Source organism: Numida meleagris, chromosome 7 (assembly GCF_002078875.1).
Source record: "Numida meleagris isolate 19003 breed g44 Domestic line chromosome 7, NumMel1.0, whole genome shotgun sequence".
NCBI classification, from domain to species: domain Eukaryota; kingdom Metazoa; phylum Chordata; class Aves; order Galliformes; family Numididae; genus Numida; species Numida meleagris.
The window spans coordinates 24,760,088-24,783,717 of NC_034415.1; the positions used below are offsets into that span (position 1 = coordinate 24,760,088).

The 23,630-nt window shown below is 45.5% G+C and overlaps 1 protein-coding gene across 5 annotated transcripts in view; it reads right to left on the reverse strand.

The window, feature by feature from the left end:
* The window catches only part of LRP8 (LDL receptor related protein 8), a 157,513-nt gene that overhangs the window by 11,654 nt on the left and 122,229 nt on the right, over positions 1-23,630 (reverse strand). For 3 of the 5 annotated variants that reach the window (XM_021404677.1, XM_021404678.1, XM_021404681.1), the window contains 6 exons: positions 11,702-12,064; positions 7,036-7,158; positions 6,568-6,690; positions 3,606-3,725; positions 3,351-3,476; positions 2,156-2,327 (listed from right to left, as the gene is read on the reverse strand). In XM_021404677.1, coding sequence (XP_021260352.1) covers positions 2,156-2,327; positions 3,351-3,476; positions 3,606-3,725; positions 6,568-6,690; positions 7,036-7,158; positions 11,702-12,064 — 1,027 coding nt within the window. The remainder of the gene's footprint in view (positions 1-2,155; positions 2,328-3,350; positions 3,477-3,605; positions 3,726-6,567; positions 6,691-7,035; positions 7,159-11,701; positions 12,065-23,630) is intronic. The other 2 variants (XM_021404679.1, XM_021404680.1) reach the window with 1 other exon arrangement.

Below are 23,630 nucleotides of genomic sequence, written 5' to 3' on the forward strand. Positions count from 1 at the left end.
TGATCTCTTGTTAGATACGAAGAAAATCTTCACTTAATATCAATGTCAGCCTCAAAATCTTTTAAGATGCTAATGAAAGGCAGCAAATGCTACACGGAGCTTCCATAAATAACCCAGTATTACACCTACAAAGCTCAGGTGATTCTGTTGCTTTGCATCTATACCAGTATCAATTACACAGAGTGATTCTAAATGGAATTAGGAATTCTGAGTTTGCATCGGAGTTGCCTGGCTCTTAAAAGAATTTGGTTAAAAGCAAGCCAATTAAAAAAAAAAAAAAACAAAACTTTTTCTCCCCCTGCACAGTTGAGACTCCAGGACGGTGAACGTCTCCTGTTCAATGGCCATCCTGCCTTTGGCCAGGGAAGGTTTGATGTTGTTTTCTGGGCTGCGGCCCAGGCTGGGATAGCTGTGCTGAGTCCACTTGGATTAGCAGCAGGTGCTGCACCTTCAGGAGATGGAGGTGTTATGAGGAATGACTTTGCTTTCTCTTTGACCCAACACCAAATGAATGGTGCCATTAGGGGTTCTGCGGAGCATGCAGCTATGTTCCCAAGCTGCTGTTATTTTGGTCTGATGAGCACCACACATTCTGACTGTGCAGTTCAGCTCAGCTAATTCCTCCCTAGTGAAGCAGCCATGTTCACACCTTCTGGCCAACGTGGCGCTGAGCTGCTGTGCTGAGCCATGAATGTGATACGATGCACTGGTGGAGAAGCCAAGGAGCTCCTGGGGCTTCAGAACAAGAGGGCTAAAATACAGAAGTGACACTCTGATTCTCCCAGGAACTAAATACAGTAAAATATCTTCTAACACCGTGATGGGGACAACACTTCAATGGCAGAGGGAAAAGAAAGAGAAGTGAAGCGAGCGTCAAGAAAGAGGAGATCTACAGACTGCTGTTACCCACAGGACTGCTGTGGTGGGCTCCTGCTCTGTGTTGGAGGCACATGCTGGCCTTCTGCTTAGAAGCACTTGATATTAGTGATAGCAGCAGCGTCTCCAACAGCAGCATTAATTGTTAAGAAATGATGATTACACAGCTTTCTCTGCAGAAAAGATAGGACTTAAAGGTAATACAAGCAGGACTGAGAAAGATAAAAATTCTGCTGTTCGGAAAAGGAACCAGGCTTGGTACAGTCATACTTAGGGTACGAACACTGCTTGGGGCCCTCAGTCCCAGGGCATTAAGTGTCAGAGAGCTGCACAAGGAGCAACGTGTCTTAAATAATTCTCTGTGTGCCTATGAAGCCCTTACCCACCCTGCCCATGCCTGCAGGATCAGACACAGTGGAAGTAGCTCACTGCTGAGCCATCTCCCCATTTCCAGGGCCACACAGAGCTGCTCAGGGTACCTGCCCAGCTACTTGAGTGCTTAATAATCATGACAACCTGGGCAAATTTCCCTGCCAATGGCACGAGGGCTAGCACAGCCTGCAAAAACCTCAGTTTGGCTCCTGTGCACTGAAACCAATCAACCTTTTTGTCTGATCATTAGCTAAAATCCAGAACAAATCGCTGCTGAAGCTGCACTAGGGTGCAATAGCTATGCAAATCGGAATGTACAAGGGGAATTTTCAGTGCATAAATTAAATGCATTTTTGACTAGGCACTCTTACAAGCTCCGGTACATAAGAATTGTGATGAATGTATAGAACAGCTGAAAAGAGAAGGAGAAATTATAGGATATGAAATGTAGTCTGTGGTCAAGTGCTGTGAATTTTCATCTAGTCTAGCAGAGCCTCCAGTGGTCAGCCAGTATCTTGCTTCCACTGTTTGCCTCCTTTGTGCCTTCTGATGCCAACTCCTTTGTGGCTTCACATACAGGAAGCACACAGCACAGCAGCAGCCTCACTTGGCAATATGATCATTCAGGAAACAAGAGTCTGCATGTAACTGCACAAATGCAGTGGGATCTATTACTGATGAAAAGCCTTCCTGCATTTTCAAGCCAAGTAACTGCACAAACCCGATTTCTTTATCAATTCCTGAAAAGCTTATGAAGAATGGGCCACAACAGGTAATGCAATAAGGGAAGAACAGCCCTCAGGTTCACTGCATCCTGCACTGTTCTCTGCAGATCATCCTTACAGGGTACAAACTGAACCTCTGCTTTGGGAAGGTACCAGAACACACGTTCTCTCCTAGCCCTTACCTGTAGATTTTTCGGTAGAACAAATCGCACCAATATATTCTGTTTGTTGCCACCTCCACATCCAGCGCCACGACATTTTTCAGCATGGGAATGATGCGAGAGTAGTCCCTTTTCACCAGGTCTATCTTACGGACCTCGTGGCGGTTGGTGAAGATCAGGTAAGGGCTCTTTCCTAACGCAGAAAAAAGTACATGTGTCATTTTAGCAGTTGACCTAAGGGCTGGATACGTTCTTTCCTCACAACAGCAACAAAGCAAAGAGCAGTAAGTCACGGATCTGCTTTGTGCCAGAAGCAGGTGCAAGTGGCTTCTGGCCAAATGTAGGCAGCTAACACATACAGACACAGAGGGCACAGCACCCTTGTCACCCAGCCTCTGGGGAACACCCTCACTTTCAATTACACATTTCAGATACAAAATCCAGGGGCCGGATTTCAGTGATTCATGGTCAGGACAAGGAAGAGAAAGCCCTGCAGGCTGGCTGGAGGGAAGGCAGGCAGCCAGACCAAGGCATGGCAGAGCCACGCTGAATCCAGCAAAGCCAGGACTTGTTGCTAGGAAGGCATTTTAGGCTGTCACATACATACAGACTTTGCACCATCCACCTGAGCACTTGGGCTCACACAGCTCACATCTCTTCTTTGTGGGCCAGAGCCTGCAGCCTGGGTGCTGGTCATGCTGCAGCTGCGGTTGTATTCTCAGGCCAGCCCAGGCCACAGCCTCTCAGAAATGCTGCCATCCCTCTGACATTAACATTCATTTTTGCAGTAAGCCCAAGCAAGCTGCCGGTATTCACGTTGGTATTTCTGTACAACACTGGGCAGGTGGAGAGGTGGTAACCTACCATGTTTTCATCAGGTTGTTTTCTTTTAACACTACTACCAGTAAATATTTTTTTCTGCGCTGTTTTTAGTGAAACCTGTCAAGAGGCTTTCTTTTCAAGTTTCAGCTTCAAACAGCCAACTATAATCTCACTCTGCACACCGTTAAAATATTCTGATCTCCATGATCAGTAGTTCTTGCCTAGAGACGCATCTGCTATCACTGCAGCAGTTCCGCACTGCTTGAAATTAATGTCTCTGCTTGCTAGTTAACTTTTGCCTCTGCTCCCCTAGGCTCAGCCCTTCAAGCGTGTTTTCTTATCAGAGATGTGATGTTGAGCAATCAGAGTTTAAGAGCCTGTCGGGTTGTCTTACCTACAGCTTTGCAGTTCTTGGACAGGGTGTCCATCTCGTATCCCTCGTAGCACTCACATTTGTAGTCCCCCTTGTAATTAATGCAGATCTGGCTACAAGCGTCTGGATTCTCACATTCATCTATGTCTGAAAGGAGTGTTTGAAACCCATCAATAACTTGAAATCAAACCATCTGTGATGGAGCAATGCTGAAGTGAATATAATCACGTCTCTGTATGGTGAAACACAAGGGACTGCTGTTTGCATGTAAATTACCTCCACACGTTTTTTTATCCAGAAGCTTGTATCCGGGCGGGCATTCACATTCGTAGCCTATCTTCAAGTCTTTGCAAATGTGTGAGCAACCACCATTGTTCATAGAGCATTCGTTAATACCTGGAAGAGGCATACAGATTATCTATGGTAAAGGAGAGGTTTTAGTCATAAGACTGAATAAAATTAAGAACCGTCAAAGTTTTCACAAATTTTCCCACAGCTACCAGCTTCTGGTAGCCAGGCGTTGGCCACATGGAGCATATGAGTGACTTCAAAGAAAGGAAGCCATCACCACATCTCTTCCTTGCTCTTTATTATCCCAAACCACACTGTTGGGATCACTGGGACTGAAAGCTAGTGGCTAAATGAAGAGGGAGCCCTGGGGACACAGCACCTGTGCATCTCATCCATAGAAACCTGCTGCTTTGAGCATGTTCTGCCAGCTGTGAGGCATTTCCAAGAGACCTAAGGGTGCTTTCCAGGAGACGACTCCTTCCCCATGCACTGGTTGATGTTGACTTTTCTGAACAGTCTCTTTGAGCTTTAATAATTCATGCTGGGGGATTCTCATGTCCCAGAGGCCAGCTATTTTGAACTACTGTACTATTTTCCCATCTAGCACCAAGGAAGGATCTGTGTGACAATTCCAGCAGCACCAGAGTTGCAGCAGCCCAAGCGTGCAATTCATGAAACAACAGCCCCCATCCCCTCCTGGGCCTCTGTCTAATCCAAGGCCACCTCTCTGATCCTGCTTTCAAGAGCTGAAATGAAAAATTGACTAAATGTGTCTTTTTAACTAGAATTGAATGAGAGATTGAAGGAAGCTGATTTTCTGTCAGAAATAACACTGCTTTCTGTAATTAACCTTTAGAAGGTGAAGATAAAGTTTTCTCCTTAAGGCTGCCGCATAGAAGCTGTGGGATTTCAGGGACAGCGGGGCTCAGTGGAACAAGTAAAACTAATTTAGTTCAGTTCTTAATGCAGTTTAAAGGCAAAATTTTCATTTATCTTTTACTTCTTGCTTCCTTGCATGATGCAGGTGAATAGTGCAGCACTGCCATTAAACCACTGCTCTTGAAAGAGAATGAAAACAACTACAAGCCAATTAAAGTCAGTAGGCTAGGAAGATATCATGCCAGAAAATCCCATCTCAGCTCTGGGATGCCTTCACCTTCCTATCAGAGACACACGCATACATAGATATCAATGCATTATTAACAGAGCAAGTTCACTGGGCTCCAAGAAAGCATCCACAAAGTCACACTGTGTGTTGGCACTGTTTAGGGACGTTTATTCATGGGTAACACCTATTCCTACACTTGCACGGGTCTCTAGCAAATCGCATCGTATACATGCACAACTGCTCTTTGCAAAACACGACAAAGATTGTTTCAACTAACAAGCAAGCTCTCCTGCAAATGATTCCCCTGGTTTCAGAGGTGCTTTGTGCAATGCTTTTGGAGACTGTAAATCAGGTGTTGGTTCACTTGCTGCACTTCTCAACAGGAGCTGAGGAGAAGCAGGCATAGATCGCAGCCTACTTCCTTTCTGCTGGGCAGCAGCTGCCCGTTACCCAGACTTCAGCAACACGATCAGTGCCTGCCTACAGGGAAGCACGTGATGCTCTGCCTTTTGCAGTGCTATTCTGGGGAATCTTGGAGAGCACTGCAAGCGCTAGCACGCAGCCACACAGACACACCGAGCCGAGGAGCATGCCTGCATCTCCTGGGCTGCTGTACAGATTACCTGTGGCTGCATGTTAAAATTCACGGCAATCTACATCATTCTGCAATCTTAAAGAAGCATGTTTCCTTTGGAGACTGTTCTCTGCACAGCTTCCTAACTCAAATGACACTCAGCTGCCAGCCTAGGACCGCAACGAGGCACTCACAGCACCACAGTTAAGGCTGAGCACAGCCCAGCTGTGCTGTGCCACTGCCCAGATTCCTCAGCCAACTGGGCTGCTGGCTTTGTGTGAGACCTCCACAGACAGACAAGTTGCAACACCCACACAGAAAGACAGGGAGACGTGGATTAGTGCAGAAGAAAGCAAAGGTGTTCTGAAAGCACAGCCTAAGAGCTTGCATCCTTATAGGGAATTCACACGCTTCCTGTCCTGTACAGAGGAGAAGCCAACAACTCCCCCGAACGGGAGATATTTAAGCTGCAGGCACGGAGCTCCATGCTACTGGTGCTCCGTGATGTCATGGAGAGGGACAGCACAGCAGCCCGTCTGAGGCACTTCTGCCTCTGGGGAAAAACCAAGGGTGTGGTAGTGATGTTCTAAGTTCGGCCTGGTACCCACAGTGCCCAGTAAGAAGGGAGAGAGAGGCTCAGCTCCACGACCTGCAGCGTTCTGTCCTGCTGACTCCCACCGCCCAGGTGCAAACCGGGCTGGCTCTTGCAGCCTGGTTGTTCTCGGCAGCCCACAGCCAGCAGGATGCTGCAGACAGCAACTTGCTGCCATTTCTACAGGACCCAGCAACAACGTGCAAACCCAGCAGTGGCTGAAGTCATTCCTTAGTGGATGCTGCCACTCACTATGTGCTTTCACCTTTAAAGCATGTTACCAATGCTAAACCTGTATGAAGTTCTGTTCATCTTTCAGTAATTCACAGGTAATTTTGGTAGCAAGGTCAAATAAAAACTGGCCAATGCTGTGGAGGACCCCAGTGTCTGGGAAGAGGGGGAATTCCTGGTTGCTAGTCCTGTGCTCAGCTCAAACATCCCTCCAAGATTAAAATCTGAACTGAGAAGGGCACAGTTCACACTGGCAGATGATTGGACTGGGCTACTAATTATATTCATGTGAAGGGTGAAGAGAGAATAAAGGCAAGGAAAGAGAAGCAGTGAGAAATAGCATTAGCAGCTACATGTGGTTACACTCAAAGCTGTGAGCACCAGATGGAGGAGAGGGGAAGCAGTTACAACAGGAGCAACACGTAGAAGGCAAGTACTGTACCACATTCTTTCAGAGGCTCGTCAGACCAGTCCCTGCAGTCTCTATGTGAATCGCACACTTTGCCTCCGTCAATGCACTCTCCACTTTTACACTGAAACTTGCTGGGACTTTCACATGCTGACTCTGTCATGTCGGGCAAGAGAGGAAAGCAACTAAGTTAGGTGAGGCTCAAGACAACAAAAAGCCTGACACAGAGCTTCAAGAGGGTGTCATTAGCAGAAATGGGATGGGATTAAGCAAATGAACATTACAGACTGAGTATGATATGAGGAGCTTTTCAAGACGTGCAGTCTGCCTGGTCAGCACAACCATCTCTCCCAAGCAACCCCACTGCCAGAACAGCTTCCAGCTCTCTGCAGGAAGCAGCCTGTCATGGCACAGAGGAGCAACACAGGCCTCCTCCCTCTGCAGAGCTCTTGCAGACTTACGAAACTGAGCACAAGGAACGCAGTGCTGTTTTGTACATACCTTGGACACAGCCTGCCTCGTCACTGTTGTCAGGACAGTCGTGCACTTTGTCGCACTGCTTTGCTCCATGGATGCAGGTCCCATCCCCGCACTGGAATTCATCCGGTCGGCAGGTCACCAGAGCTTTAAAAAAACACACGAAAGTGTTAGCCACACAGCACTGGAACTGTCTTAATCTGACAGTGCAGGAGCTTTGCATCCTCCTTCAGAAGGATCAACTGCTTCCACCAAAGCATCAGGCAGCAGCTCCTCAGGCAGCGCCCTGTGCCCCCCACCCCGACATCCCTGATCACCCTCCTCTACCATCCTTGTATTTTAAGATACATTTTGAAACACGTTCAGCCTAAGGTCAAAGGCAAGATACATGTATGCTGCATCTGCTACAGCCAATGTGGCCACACCAGGGATGAAGGGAGCGACACAGACACGGTCATTTGGGTCAGTGAATGCCCATGAGCTAACCACAGACCCCTGCAAGGCACAAGAGCTCCACTGTCCCATGGCTTGGTGATTCTTGGGTTTACAGGCCAGAAACATCTCCACAGTGTCAGGTCAGATTTCAAGCTTGATGCTCATTTGCCCTGTTGCCATTATTACAGACTCAATACAGATCTGATAAACAGCAAAGTCGGGGAAAAAATAGATCAGACTGCTGCTCGGATCATGCAAAAAGCAGCCACATTTCCCTCCTCAAGGTTACCCTGAGACCTTCCCAGATGGGATCTGACTTGCACTGACAGAGCAAACAGGCACTGGCTAGCCAGCAAAGGGCTGCAGCCTGCAGCTCACTGGTAAAAATAGGCTCCTCGTTCCTGAGGCATGTTATGCGGCTTATTTCTAAGGGGACTATCTTCCAGATGTTTTGTTAAAATCCCATTAAGGCAGCACACCCTGGAGAGCTCTTGATTCTAACCTTTCCATCTTGCTGATTGCAGCCTGGTGCCGTATGACAGAAAATCACTGCCTCTGAATAGCTGGAGGAGGTCAGCACTGATGTTACTACATGGGAGGCGAGAGCCACGTGGCAGACTTTCCTTGACAATTTGACAAACTGGTTCTAATACAAAAATTACTACTTTCAGATAACCCAAGAAGAGCCATAGATACAAAGAGAGTTAGTGTCAATATCATGAAGTATTATTATGCCCAAAGGCTGAGCAGTATTGGTGATCGCATCCCATGGGACGCAGGACCCAGATGCACAACTGCTGGACTAAGCCCTAGCTGCCTGCAGCCACTGAAGGGTATGAAAGACAGTGCTGGTGTGGGAAGGGGGAAATCCTGCCTTAGAAACAAACAGTATTCACAGGAGAAAGGTTGGGAAATAGCACTGCTCCATGGAGAGGAAAGCCACGTGGACTACAGTCAGAAAAAGCCGCAAAGCAAGAAAAAAATTGCACGCAATAAGAACAGTTATGGGGCCAGCTGTGTCACCATGTTTCTGATAATAAACCCAGATACAGAAATGCAAAACCTCAGTGGGACATCCAGCAGCTCCAAACCAAGCTCCTGGGAACTGCTCCTTTAATGAAGGAGAGGAAGTGGAGCTGTGGCCTGAGAACCACAGAGCTCAGATCTGGAGGTGGCACTCAGGTCCCACAGGGAGGCTGAGGCACTTCTGGCTGAACCATTCCCAATGAGTGCAGCCACTTCCCCGGTGGAAGCCCTGGTGGTGGAGAAACCACTTTCCCTGTAATGCAATCCCAAGTCCTTCCAAGCTAAACCCTGGCCATTGCAAAGCTTTTCCTAACGCCTCACCTCAAATTCCCTTGCTGCAATTATTTCTCATCTTCATCTTCCAACATGAAAAAGTTTACCCTTTCTGTAGCAACTTCTGCCCTGTGGAGGCAGGATGGGATGCTCCTCCATTTCTAACTACAGGTATTAATTTACTGCAAACGTGCTACACACAATTAAAGCCAGTGGGAGCCTGGTCGGTTCTGGGGCAGAAGCAAGTTTCCAGTTTATGAAGTAAATCTGCAAGGCAATGACTACAGATCGGGAAGGCTCCGGTGGTGAAGAGACTGCAAAACACAGATGTGAGACCATACAACATCTGCACAAAGCTCTTTCTTCACAAAGAGTCGGAGGACTAGAGACCAGGCTTGGTTTCCTGGCTTGCGTCTCATTCCAGCAGAGCTGTGGAAGTTCAGACCTTCGAGAAATGGCCCTTCAGCCTCTTAATGAACATCCAAACAGAGCAGATACAGTGACAGCTCTTACTGATCACAAAGACATTAAAATGAATATACAGCATTTCCATACTTTGGTGAATTTCTCAGCAGGAGAAGGGAGAATGCAATGCTTATACCCAGCCTGGAGAACATACACCTGACGGGAGAAGGCCAGGAACCTTGTTATCCTGAAGCTGGGAGCCAAACCCACCTCAGCATCATGGCCATGGCTGACAGCAGGCCACCACTGGGGCCCTGCCCCAAGCAGAGCAATGTCCCAGGTACAGACTCAAGCTGCACAGTTCATTTGCACAAGATGTTCAGAAAACAGCTGTGCTATTTGGGGGGTTCAAATCAGTGACATTTCAGCAGTTTTACGGTCACCTTCACAGCTCTGCACATTAAATATGAAACAATTTACCAAAGCTTTGTTAAATTAACTGGCACACTCAAACAGACGCAATTCATTTGCAAATATTGGTCACAAGGCTGAATTGCTCAAATTCAGCAGATATATTCCAGATTCCAAGCCTGAGCCTCTGTTTCTTCTGTCTTTTGTTTCTTTTTCCCCCTAAAAGTTAACTGAAGCTCAAGAAAACCCCAGCATTTGCAAAACATATCGGTCTCATTTTATTGATGGGGAAACATAGGAAAGCGTGAGGTCAGAGATCTGCTTTCTAGCTGTCAGGTGTCAGCACTGTTTATCCTCCCTCCTGGGTACCCTGCGTTGCAGAGGATATTTTAAAATATAACCATTTGGAGAACAATAAATCTCACCTAATGTCCATTTCATGCATGTGTGCATATATATATATATATTTAAATATACATACTAGGGAAAAAAACAACCATCCAACCTTCTCATACTGCTTCCCTGAAATGACTTCTTCCCCCCTATTTATTTGCTGGCTTCGCTGCCAAAACCTGCTCACCAGCTGTCACCCTTCATTCCTGCTCTACTCATTTATCACCTCACAATAATTACAACAAATATCCAGTGACGGCCTCATGACATTTTTTTTTAAAGCATTAACTCCCATCCTTCTGTTTTACACCATGCAAAAGCCCTAAGAGAAGGCACAGAGCTGGTATCCTCAGTTTTAATCAAGTCACAGCCAGCGGTGCTTGGAATCCCACCATTTCCTGGCTTCCTGGATTGAAAGCAGCAGAAGCAGCTCACGTGTCTGTTTCTCCTCGGTAGACAAGCCGCACAACGTGCTGTACTGAGAGTCAGCAGGAAAAAAACCCTCAGGCACCGAATCTCCCCTAGTCAGGGATATAATGGTCTCAAGTCTCTTCTGCCCTCTTCAGCCACATTTCCTCTTTCCTCCACTGGTTGTCAGCACCGTGCTGTGCTGCAGCCCTGTCCAGCGGCATCCTCTGCCCCGAGGAACCTGGAGGTGTTACTTGGTGAAGCTGTTCTCTAACGAGGCTGTTGTCACCGCCCTGCTCCTCCTGGGTCCCGTCTCTCAGCAGACCCAGCTCAGCTGAGCACCTGCTGGAGCCTATCAGGCCTTGCTGCCTCCTCCTCTTGCTAAAGGGATCACCAAATTTGCAACTCCGCCCCAGAGAGTGTCTGTTCCTCTCCTTGAAGGGCTCTCCTATGCAAGCTGCTCTGAGATCACCAGCTGAGACTCGGAGCTGTCCTGCTTATGGAAAGACGGTGCTGGAGAAGTTGGACAGTTTCACACACACCTTTGTAAAAATGTCTGCTTTCTGCAGCTGGTTGCTGCCTTCCTCCCAGAGGTGGTCCAGTGTCAGAGCTGCTAAATATATGCAGCTACGTAAATATTTTATTTTATTCCAATCTTGTGATTATGAATATTTTAGCAAAACATTTTGCTCTTATTTTCTTGCTGTCTCCCTCCTCAGATAAGTGACCAGCTTGAACAGTTTAGTGGCTAAAAATGGACAAAACATTCAAAATACTGTGCGTACCAACACCACCACGTTAAATGCATCAAGCCTGTTGAAAAGAAATCCATTATTTATTAGCTCTGTGCCTGTAACAGCCAAGCTCAAAGTGCATTTCAAACTGGATTATTCAGAGAGGTGCTCCCTTGCTCGGTATACTCGAACTGCAGAGGCAGAAAATTAATTATTTTTTTTCTGCTGATCATATATTCCCTTTAGCATTGTGGCTTTTAACCTGCAGGCTGTGACCCCACCGTGCAGCCTGAAGGCTTTAAAAACGTTTCCCGTTTCCCATTTCCTCCCTTTCTAGTGAAACAGATCTTCTCCAAGGCACGGTGCCATTCAACAGCTCTTACAGCCCCTCTCCGAATCCTGACAGAACAACAAAACAGGAGTCTGGCATACAACTAATGCTGCCGGGCTGGGCACACAGCCGTGCCTTGGGACACAATGCTCCCTTGGCAGACAGGTGCTGCACAGACAACTCGCAACGAAGCCCTGCCTGGAAACACAACCCGGAGTGGCTCTTTGGCTGCCCTCCCCACCAAAGGAAAACCCCCAGCTCTGCCCACACTCACGGCAATCCTGCTCATCAGACTTGTCCTTGCAGTCTTCGTCCCCATCGCACTTCCAGTTGAGGAGGATGCATTCGCCATTGCCACACTGGAACTCGTGAGCAGCGCATGTGTTGAAGGCCTTGGCATCGTAGCCACACCTCTCTATGGACTCGTCCGAATGGTCCTCGCAGTCTGCCTGGTTGTCGCAGACCCACAGCTCTGGGATGCACACACTGTTGTTGCACTGGAACTCGTTGGGGCTGCAGGTCAGAGGGGAGCATTTCCTTTCGTCACTGCCATCACCACAGTTGTTGTAACCATCACACACGAAGTTGATGGAGATGCACGTCTTGTTACTGCACTGGAACTCGTTGGGAGAACAGGCTTGGGAGTAAAAACAAACAGGTGAGCTGTGAGGTCTCCTACCCCTTGCCACCACACTGGCTTTAGCACACTATATATATCCGAGTAAGGGGAAGGGAGTGGGCACAAATGTATTACCTTGGCTGTCCTAACCCAAAACTGCTTTCCCAGTGGTAAACTACATGGCAAGAAACAGGCAAAGATGCAAGGGACACCTCCACAGCTGTGACACGGAGCACACCCTGCCCCCAGCGCTGCCCAGGAGCGAGCTGACCCAAACTGGGAACCCAGCTCAGACTCCTCCTCTGCCCCTCCAGGCCACGGGCAGCCCTGCAGGAGAAGGGGCAGCAGGTAAAATGGGGGGCAATTGCAGCACTGCCCTGGTGCCGGGGCTCCCCGGTGTATAGGGAAGCACAGGGAGGGATGGAGGAGCAATGGTGGGTGCTGGGGGCTCACAGAGCGCTGAGCTTTGCTCCATGCTGACATTAGCAGCTTCCTGGCTTTCACAAGCACGGAATCAGGTTTGAGGATTTCACAGTGTGCCTGGTTTTGGACATATTAAGTGGGATGTGTAGGGTAAATATTTAGTGAGGCATCAATTTAGCTGCAATCTGCCAGTAAGGCCCTTTACAACACACTGAATGCCTTCCCTGGAAATCACAACTCAACATTAACACACAAATGAGACATTTGTCAGATATGAAGCTGAGTGCTGAGTGGTGTACTCCTGCCTGCAAGCCTGATGGACAGCTGCACCAAAGCAGTCTGCTGAAATTAAAATTTCAGGTACTCTGACAACATGCACTTGGCAGTCACTTTGTCTCATCAAGTTATGGGGGAACCATGACTCTGAAATGAGTTTGCTCTAAGTGCTTTTAATTAAAGCTAATTTAGTCAGTTATTTTTAAAAATTAAGTATCTATCTGCTTCTGCCCTTCTGGGCACGTATAGAAAAGTTATGCGTTTTCTAAATTACAATAAATATACATAAATAAATTGCAATAAATAAAATACTTTTTCTAATTGCACTTGGGAGTCTTTTTGCCTTCAGTAGCTCCAAGCCCAAGCTCCATCCAACAGGGATAAACGTTGAAGAGAATCTCAGCTGCACTCTGCTGTGTGCCCAGCTTTCCAGCAGTAACTACATGCAACAGCACGTGGTCACCAAAGGAGCATCCAGTGCTACCACCAAGTACTGCCTGGTGCAGGGAGGACACCCAAGCTCCCACCTCTGTAGGATATTTTTGGGGATAAAGAGGGGCTAGCCTGCCTCCTTCTCCAGGCAATAAGGAACTGAGATCAGACAACTAACATTAGGAGATGAATCCCTCTCATAAGGACCTGAAACACAAGTCTGAGATCAGAGTCTGGTGGAGAAACATCTATAAAACCCTTCTGCGTGTCAGAACTGAGACCACTGAAATGCTCCAGCCTACCCATAATTTCAGCTCATTTTCTTCATTCAGCATACTTTTCTATCCTTATCCCATAACTAGAAATAAAATGAGCTGCTAATCCTACTGATCAGCACATGGCTGTATGACCTAATGATCTCTTCAAGTGATAAGATGGAGCTACCAAATGGAAATTAAAGGTTAGAGTTAAAATCTTAACAATCCATTCAAAGAAGGAAGCGATGAATGGGAACATTTCCAAGGCTCTGTACGATTTCTATAACAGATCATAGCTGAGAAGCAGAAATTGCTTTTCTGGCATTATTTTGATCAACCTCAGAAACACTGTAAGCAAAATTTTCCACAGTTCTTTGATCCCCAATTTTGGGCAAGGTTATAACAATTTGCACGCTCCAAACGTGCATTAATTTCCTTCCCACCATCTCTATTCCTCTGCTGTTTTCCTGCTCCCACCTCCACCCTTCCTTCTGCCTGCATGCATTTCCCTCTAGAAATCTGCTGGCCAATTAGAGATGGATAAGCCTACCTGTGGGATTCAAACAATAGAAGTCTGCACAAAAGCTCCTCCTCTGCACCTACAAACCCCACTACCACTGTAAACTACTGATAACCACAGCCAGAAAAAAATAAAAGCAATTCACCTTTTGTAACCTCCCACAACCTCTCCTGAGAACATTTTTCAGTTCAGTTTGTGAATTTCTAGCTAGAATTAACTGCATAGTCACGACTATTTTATTTCTTCCAAAAAATTAAATTTTGTGAGCTGACAGCACTAGAGACATTTCTGCCTCCATGGACCAAGCACAGCCCCTCGCTGTTGCTGCGTTCTCCCTCCCCAACCTCATGGGCCTAATGTGAGGCTCAGTCTCTGCGACACACTATAGAGCAGCTCTTTGTACTCTGGTCTTCCCCAAGCTCTATGAAAGGCTGCTCCAGGCACCTCCCGGTCAACTGAAGAAATACAAATGCCTTCTCCTTCACTTACAGGCCTAATGGTCTTCTTGAAGCCAGCTCAAACAGCACAGTTCCTGCTGGGTCACACGTGCCTGAAACAGAGACCTCTGTCCCAGCTGGCTCTCCCATGAGCCACAGGAAGGCAGATTCTGTCCCAATTCCTCTCACCCTTTTGCTGTCTTCTCTGACAGCTAAAATCCACAGGGCATGCAAGGATAAAGCAAAGTCTGCAGCTTCCAGGCATTTGGAGACTTGCACTAGCACAAACAGGCAACAGAGGAGGAAAGCTGCTTACAATCCCTCCACAGCAACGCATGAGCCAATGTGCTCGTGTTCCTTGGGACCTCCACTGCACGGTTTGAAGAACCTAATAAAAAGCAGCACTACAAATTTTCGTACACAGGCAGCTGGAGAGATGAGAATGGGGGAAGTAAAGTCCCAGGGACAGCTTACTTCACGTCTCCTTTCATAAATCTGCCAGGGTACCTGGGTAGTCCCATCACTACAGCCTTTCACTGCCTCTGGAGCATTTTGATAGAAATGTCTTGAATAATAATTAAATGAACACCAGGGTATCTTTTCTTTGACGTGAGCAATTTGCTTGTATCCTCTGATTCTGCTACCTGTTCTATTAAGTGTGTTTGTATGAAACAAAGGAAACAAATATTAGCTCACTTTCCTTACTGCCATACTCTCAAATGCGAAGTCTCCTTCAAATATGAAGTGATTCCAGTAGAAATACTGGAAACGTTTGTCAAGAAGAAGTGCTTAACCAACAGGCTTCAAAGCAGTAAATAAGCATAATTACAAAAGCCGTTTTGTAGGGTACTGTAATCCATTAAGATTCTTCACAGTTTTAGGAAGAAAACATCACATCTAAATGGCAATGTACACATGCTTTGGCTTACAGACAATGTATAGCAGAGGTACTCTGCATTAATTGCTGCCTTGTACTATAGCCTGATAACACCCAGCACAACTGGCACAGTTTTTGCCTGGCAGCCCCCAGCTGCAGCCCTGCCACATCTCCCAGAGAGTGGAGCAGAAGCAGCCTTTGGATGGAGGAAGAAAAGAGACTGTAGTTGTGGAGCTGTGTTTCGGTTCTGGTTCTCTTCTGCTCTGAGCCAGGAGTTAAGCAGAGGCTTTAATGAGCACTCCGGCACAGCAGCGACAATCTTGGCTCACCAAAAAATGGAGATAATTCTATCAAAAGCTTTTAAAGTGCTTATAAAGAAAAGTAAAACGCTGTGAAGATACAGGGCACACTTTAAGAACTGTAATTTCAAATATATATCTGTAATTCTACAAAGCGTGGATCCTTAAATCTGGATGAAACTCAAAATGTGAAATAAGCAGGAAATCCATCGTTAGTAAGAGCTGGGAATGGTGCACAATGGACTACAACTGCTTCCACCGCTATTTTAAATTAAGGATTTGTAGCTTGTCACTAAGAATCTCATATTTTAATTCACATTTTTTTCATCAAAAAGCTCGTCAAATGATACGAATGACTTGGAGAAAGATAACTATCCAGTAAAGTTTGTGGTGAAGCAGATGACAGCAATTACTGACGCTGAAAAGAAGAAAATAAGACGGATGATGGCACTGCAGCTTTCCAACACCCTTAGACCCTTCCCGAGGCAACTGAAAAAAAGCATGGTTCAACATCTCTTGCTTGCTTAAATCCAATAGTGGATTTTTAAGGAAGGCAAAGGATGATTTGCACACACTAACATTTGCACTGGGGAAAGAGAGATCTGCTGCTGATTTATCACAACTTAAACGCTGGCCGGAGAGGCTGTGGACTTGGAAAGCCTTAAGCTGGGTGGTTTAGAACTGAGCTCCACGCGGCTGCAGCAGCGCAGTGCCTGAGCTCCATCTGCCCAGGTACTGTGCGTGAAGAGCTAATCCTGCCTCCACAGCCCACATACATTAATCTCTGAGTGGGACTGAGATAAGGAGGTCAGGGAGCCCAGACAGCCTGAATTAAGTTGGAACTCCCAGCCCAGCTACCAACGCCGTCATCGCGTTAGTTTGATTGAACTAGGATTTATTTTCAAGCTTAATTGTATCTACGTTATTTGCTTTGACTGCAGAAATGGGTGCGGTTACCAAGTACCTGAATATCTGATACCGAGCTCCGTTCAAATGTCGGTCTCTGAGGCACGGATTCATCCCTGGAAGGCCAAGTTTCCCACGGAAAGCCGCCCTCCAGGAAGGGCAGGGACAGACGGCAGTAAATGAAGATGACCTTGAAGAGCATTGCTGGGAGAACTGACAGGCCTCCCATGGAGGGAATAATGCAGCTGAATTGCAGTCTCACTGCTAACGGTGGTTGTTGCTATGGTGATTGATAGCGAAAAGCCCATATAGACGAAGACTGCAGAAGGAATAGTAATTCCTGATATTGTGCAAATCACTAATGGAGCTAAGGAGCCATTTCATGCACTCCTGCAAATTAATATTTGCATGCACTCGCTACCTTTACCACACTGCTCCCCTCAAACACCAGGGAGTTATTTTCCCCTTCACTGTGGTGGTATTTGTGTAGTATTGGTTAATTATAAGGGAGCAACCAGATGCCACAGCCCCTGCTGACACGTAACGGGTGGTTCAGAAATGTATTTACTGTTACGGAATATGTATTTCTGGACAATCATATATTCATTCAAAGTGGTTTTCTGAAAACGGAATTTATTATGAGCCCATAATTTATGAAGAGAAGCAGCTTATGTAAAAAAGATATGTACACTCTGAGTTTCCCCCATCTATAATGTCACTTATGCGCAGCAAACTCATTCCTTCAGTCTCCTCACAGTTTCACTCCATACTGGGAAAGTGCTAGGAAGTTTACCACGGGTTTTTCTGGCTAAATGACATCAAAGTAAGAACAAGTGAGTCCGGTGTATAGGATTTAGGGGGAAAATAAAGCAGTTTGGGGAAAAAAAAGGGGGAATCGTCAGAATACTGAAGGTTGACAGCTTTGCTCAAATCACAGACACCTCACAGGGATCTCATGAGGATAAAGACCCGTCGTTATTCCTTTATATTCTGATTGAGATGTAATTAGCTGAATCTGAATGGAGATGTTTTGTACCTGCCAAAATTTAAATGGAAAAAAAAATATGCTGGGATGTGTTTAGTGGTTCTTTTTTTTTTCTGACTTTGAAAATTGGAACCTGTATGGGACATCAGCACTGCTGTTCCCTCAGACATAACTTACTTATTAAAACAGCAATTTTACAAATTACACCAATCTGGCAAATCCCTCAGAAACATCTAATAACATCCAGGAAGCTGGCAGCTGCTCTGATAGCATCAACTGCCTGTTTTTAAGTAAGGTGTAAGCACAGTGCTTCCAGCAGCCAGCCCAGAGCAGCTCAACACGGCCTCGATCCTGTGCTAACACACACCAAACCCACGTTAATCCATACGCAGGCCTCCTGGATTCAGCAGGACCCTACGGTCTGCGGGGTGGCTATGAGGGCTGCCCACACAGACCTTTCTGTGCAATCAGGAGTTAATTTTGCCATTGCTGGGTTCAGATCACAGATACTTTCCCAGGATTAGCCTGCTCCACAGATTTCACCTTCTGTCCACAGGGCAGACTTTTACTCTGTGCTCACCCGCTGACACAGAGACGTGGACCGTCTTCCTACACCCGCTTGATTTTGCCATGCGCAGGCCTATCTATCAAGACCAGAGCCACACTGCCGCCCTCTGGGTATGTTCCTGAGCCACTGGGCCTAGCAGGTAAGGCAGAGCTGGGGCACAGAGCCTGGCTTCAGCCTGGGAATCCTTTGGCTGCAGCAACTGAGAGCTCATGGGTTTTAACTTGAATGAGTAAAGAGAGACGAGGCAGTGCTTCCATTGCAAGCAATGAGGTCAGTGCCCCGTTAAATCTCCACTTCCACTAGTTTAGTTTGCTTGACCAGAATTTTCTGTAAGAAGAGATATTTCTTCTTACTGCAGCCTGCTTCACTATTAGACTCGAATATTCACCGTATTTAGCGCATGGCACCACTAACTCTTTTGGAGCACAGACAAGGCAAGGAGCTGTCACAAACCCTTCTGTAACATCTCACCCAGCTTACCAGCTGTCTCTCACATTTCGCCAGAACCATGGATCCAACACGATGATCATAAAGATCCTTTTGAAATAAAAGAGTTTGCAGGGCACTGATAGGAAGGGATGAATACTTTAAAGAAGAAGCACAGAGGATATGGCTAGACAAACAGCAGGATTCAGTGCAGCCAGATTGAAGGTTATGAATTTCTGCACAGACCACAGACACCAGGTGTATGAAGACCATCATTTGGATTTGGGAGGGAGGGAGACTGACAGCCTCTTCAGGAAACATCCACCCCCTAATTATCTTTACTTACATGATATTAGGGGCTCAGCTATTATATGAGGTAAACAATGGACCCAAATAATGTACCCATAATCCCACAAAAAAAAAAGGCGGCAATCATATTTGGAAAAAATGCCTTAGATTTTCCACTCAAATGGAATATTAAAGCACTGAGTGACACTCACTGTGATAAGTGTAAGGTCGCATGGTATCTGCACTCACTTTAATAGAACTGAGATTTCCACGACATTAGGTTTTGCCCTTCCACTTCTACTGCTTTGAAATGAAGGGCAGCACTTTGCTGAATTTGGGCTGAGAAGATGAGCCAATTGTGGAGCACGAACATTTATTTTTAAATTTTTGGAAAAAAAGAAGCATAGAGATGTATATTTTATCAAGAGCTAAACTTTTCCAAGTCATATTTTATCGAAGAAACAAATTTATTTGCAAAACGTAAGCAAAATTAATCCAACCACTTTATCTTCCTGTTTGAATACAGCGTTTCAGCCACGAAGATATTTTTTTAGATGCTGCTTCATCCATTAACATGACTCACAAAACAGCTTCCCCCCTCCCATCAAATGCTACACGACCCTCTCCTGCGTAGGACTGCGCTGAGTTCAAGCTAGCTGATTCTGATTCAGATTTAAAATCATATGTTCAGGAAGAGCAACTGTTAAGCTCTGCTTAATTAGTGTAATGCATATGTACCCACGTCCACTGGAGGATGGAACTTCTACCCACGTATCTGCCACCATAACACGATCGTTGGCACTGACAGTTAAAGGAGATTTCCCTTAACAAAACTAAACAGATTCTTGCCTTTCACATGGATAAACTCAGAATTATTGCTCTGTTCTTATGAAGAAAGCACTTCAGGGACATGAAATACAATTGTGTTTGGCAATAGAATGCAATTTCTTGGCTATTTCAATTCCAAGAGCTCTAAATGTTGAAAGACAGACTGCCCAGAAGACAAACATCAACTCCCATCAAATTCTGCTCCTTCGTGTGACATACGAGATGGGAAAGCAGCTTTTTTGTGTATGCACACGTAGCATGCAGTCCAGAAACACTAAGCTTTGGTTCTAATTAACCAAAAATTTTTAAATAAAGACAGTTATTTCACATCACTCTTCCACAGCTCTGTAAAAAATTATCATTTGGGGTCTGTAGGAGTGGGTGTGTGAGAGCGCTTGCAGCGCGTTCTCTTTGCATCCACTCTTTTTTCCTGGTGTACCTCGCCAGGAACACATTGTAGGAGTACTACATTCGGAATTGCCTTCTTTTTAGATTGTGCTCCCTTCTGGTACGTTCTGAAGGATCAGTTACTCAAACAACATACTGATACAGACAATCTAGCTGAATCCAAGGGATCAGCGCCGTGCAGATATGCAGGGGCAGCCAGCAAAGCCTGTTGTGGTGAGAAGGCACTGCTCTGTACTAGCAAACTGCATCTGCAGAACACGTGTCTATTCTTCCTTACACCTGAACTTCACAAACAGCACTGGGGAAAAGAAACCCTTCTGCAGACAGAGCCTCGGCAGAGCTCAGGCCATGGCTTTTGGGTTTAACTCTAGACATCTGCAGTGACCGCCTTCCCCCTAACCTCAAGCTGATGCAGTATTTTCCATTTAATTACAGCAAGCACCCGACGCATTAACAATGAGACTACCTTCATGTTTCTGTAGGAATGCAATTAAAGGTAACTACCAAGCTCATTTTTCTTGCTATTTTGTTTTGAAGGAACTAAGCATAAATATGATTATGGGATGAAATTTTTCCTATGTAGCAATGGGGATTTTTCTCCAATTCCTACCGCTTTTGAAGGAGCTCTAATACTTTAAGCAGTGATAAAGTGGCAGCTGTACATGTTTAATTTCTGAGAGCCAGGGCATAATGCATAAGCATTAATCCCTCCAGCTGTCCAGTAATTAAACATCATGTAAAGCCCAGAAGATATCACTGCTGTGCTACCTTATCTTATTTATGAAGAACTTTCATTTGTTAAATCTGTAATAATTTTCTTCCCATTCTCAGAAATAATTGTAGAATTCCTCCACCATGTCAAGCGTACTCAAGTTACAACTACCTGCTATACAAATGACAGGAATTTTAGGCTAACCATATTTCTTTTCACCACATGCTGAAATAATCATGAATATTAGATAAATATTCTTTCGATAAGCACAAACACAATAGTATGAACTTTAACCCCATTAAAATTCAGTTTCTCAGGGAGATTGTATGGCAAAACCTGATCCTCTGCGTTTGATTTCCCTCTGAACTCACTGAGAAATGTGACATTACTCTGCACCTAGCCTGTTAATGAAGACAACAAACAGAATTTCTAATTTTGAGGAAAGCGTGTATTAATCAGGCTGCAAAGGAAGACAAAGTTAGTGCTGTATCATTGCCAAGGTGAAAAGCTCTCGGCAGGCTCTGCAGAGAGCTGGCATGAGCAGAGCTGGTATGGTCAAATGCCCATAGGTGGCACTGGAAGTGACTCTTAGATGCAAAACACAGGCACCTTTATTGTATCCAGGAGAAAATGACAAGATGACACCATGATCCTTATCCCTACATGATGAAACAATTTCACTGTCAACAGAAAGGTGAGGTTTTCTAATTCATGTGAGTGTAGGGCAAGAACAATGCAAAGGAAGATGACTTTAAATTAGCTTTGTAATTTCCTCCCTTCAGCTGGCTCATCACCAGGTGGATCTGCTAGAGGGATCAGACCAGCTTGGCTCACTGGAAAGAGCTGACTGATCTTTTTCTGCAGTTGGATCCTCCAAGAAAAGGATCACTCACTGCTTTGTACTGAGAGTCACACATGTGCATGGAGCTTTGCCAGAAAAGTGAAGAGTTCCTCCCCTGAAGATCTTAGAAATTAAAGACACCGTGGGAACCTGGAGCTGTGAGCAAGGACACGGGGCTTGCACCAGGCCAGACTGCTTACTGTTGCTTCCCACATTAAATTAAGAAGTATTACCTCGTCTGGTCAGTTTTTATTGAGCACATTGTCCCTTGGGACTGAAAATCCAGAACTAATTCTGAGATATACAGTAGACAATTAAAAGCTGAAAGATCAGAGTTCAAAAGTCTCTCTACTGACTATCAGACAAGTGAAAAAAAAAAATCAGTCTTTCACTGAGTAGAAAATCTGAGGAAGAAGTAAAAAAAGTTTATAGGAATGAGGACTAGCATACGAAAGTTAAGAGAGAACTCAGTCTCTGCTGCTGTCACTGAACATAGCTCTGCTCCTTTTCCTTACTCCTTTGAAAGAGAAGCATATTCAAATACTGCACTGGGAAGACATGCACCCATATGTAAAGATTCCTAACTTACTTAAAGCTTCGTAAATTAAAGGTGTGTTTACATAAAGCTATAGAGAGCTGGGATCAGCATCCCCTGTGGGAACCAGCAAGCTCATCTCACAAGGCACACAGCAAAAATAGGCGAGAGAAACAAGGTATACCAGGGGCATTAAACCCTGACCACGGAAATCAGGCCAGCAAATAAAAGACTGCTCTTACATTCTTAACTCTTGCTGCCTGTTTTAGAGAAGCAAACCAGGCTTATGACTTACTGTAAAGATACAGATTACTTCTGCCCCAAAGAACCAAAAAAGTAAGTTTCTTTTCAAGTATTTTTTTATTTAAAAAAGGCAGATATTTGCATTTTCAAAAATTGTTTGTGCGCTGAAAGTTAGCAGTAGACTTACAGCCTACTGCCCAAGCTGCTGGAAGTAAATTACTGAGGCAGATGGGCACTTAGCTACCTACATGCAAGGATTAATACCCACAATTAATCCCCGGTGCAATTACAACCTGTGCAGACACAAATCTGGATCCCTAATCACTGGTGTTCTATGCAATGCAGGTAAATAATTCACAGCTTCCACTGCTTCCTCAGTGGAAGTTTTTCCACAGGGTGAAAACCTTACTATTTTTACTTCTTGTGGGCGGACAACAAAAAATGAAACAAAACACACACAAAAAAACCCAACCAACCACTTCCTTACTATCCATTCATAATGGAGTCGGTGTCTGGATTCCTTCTGAAGACACCATTTCCTAATAACAGTACCAGACCTGGCCTAGCAGGCTAGCTAAAGCTCTCTCTTGTATCTCTCAAGAAATTTTTATTTTCACGGATTTCATCTATCATGTTGCTGTTGCTCCCTCCAGACACGGCAAACTGGACCTTTGTTTCAGACTAGTTTCCTTACTCTCAAGGCTAGCTTTCTATAGGGCTGGATTCTACAGTGGGAGATGAGGAGCTTGAATCAGGATGGTGTGTGCTACTGAGATAAGAGGAAACGGATACAGAAGGATTCTGAATAGAAAGAAATGGGAGTGTTAACAGAGTATCAGTGGATAGGCTTAGTGAGGTTTTATCAGATTTGGACAAAAGAGAGGATAGCAATCAATCCTCCGCAAGCTCTCAGAGTTTAAACGGCTAACACGTTTGTTCTCATCCTTGACAAAAAAAGCCTTAATTTGACAAGCATCCTCATCGAAAACACACCTAGGACAGCCATTCAGAAGTGCCACCTGTTTCCTTCTCAGACTAAATTTAATGCCTCTGAAAGGGGCTGAGTCAACAGATCTGAGGATTGAAAGCCTCTGATGCTTGCACCCATCCAGGAAGCACAAAGTCTGCCTGCCAGTGCCTTCCTGCCCCATCCCCTGGCTGCAGAACAGCCACATTCCGACTCGGCAGTGGCTGCCACCTTGCACCCACTGAGGTGGCAGCCTACCCACCTATGGAGGTGACCCTCCATCATAAGGAAATAAGTGAAAGTCAAATTCACCTCACATGAGTTACACAACAACCATGAGAAGATGGTAGTTCGTC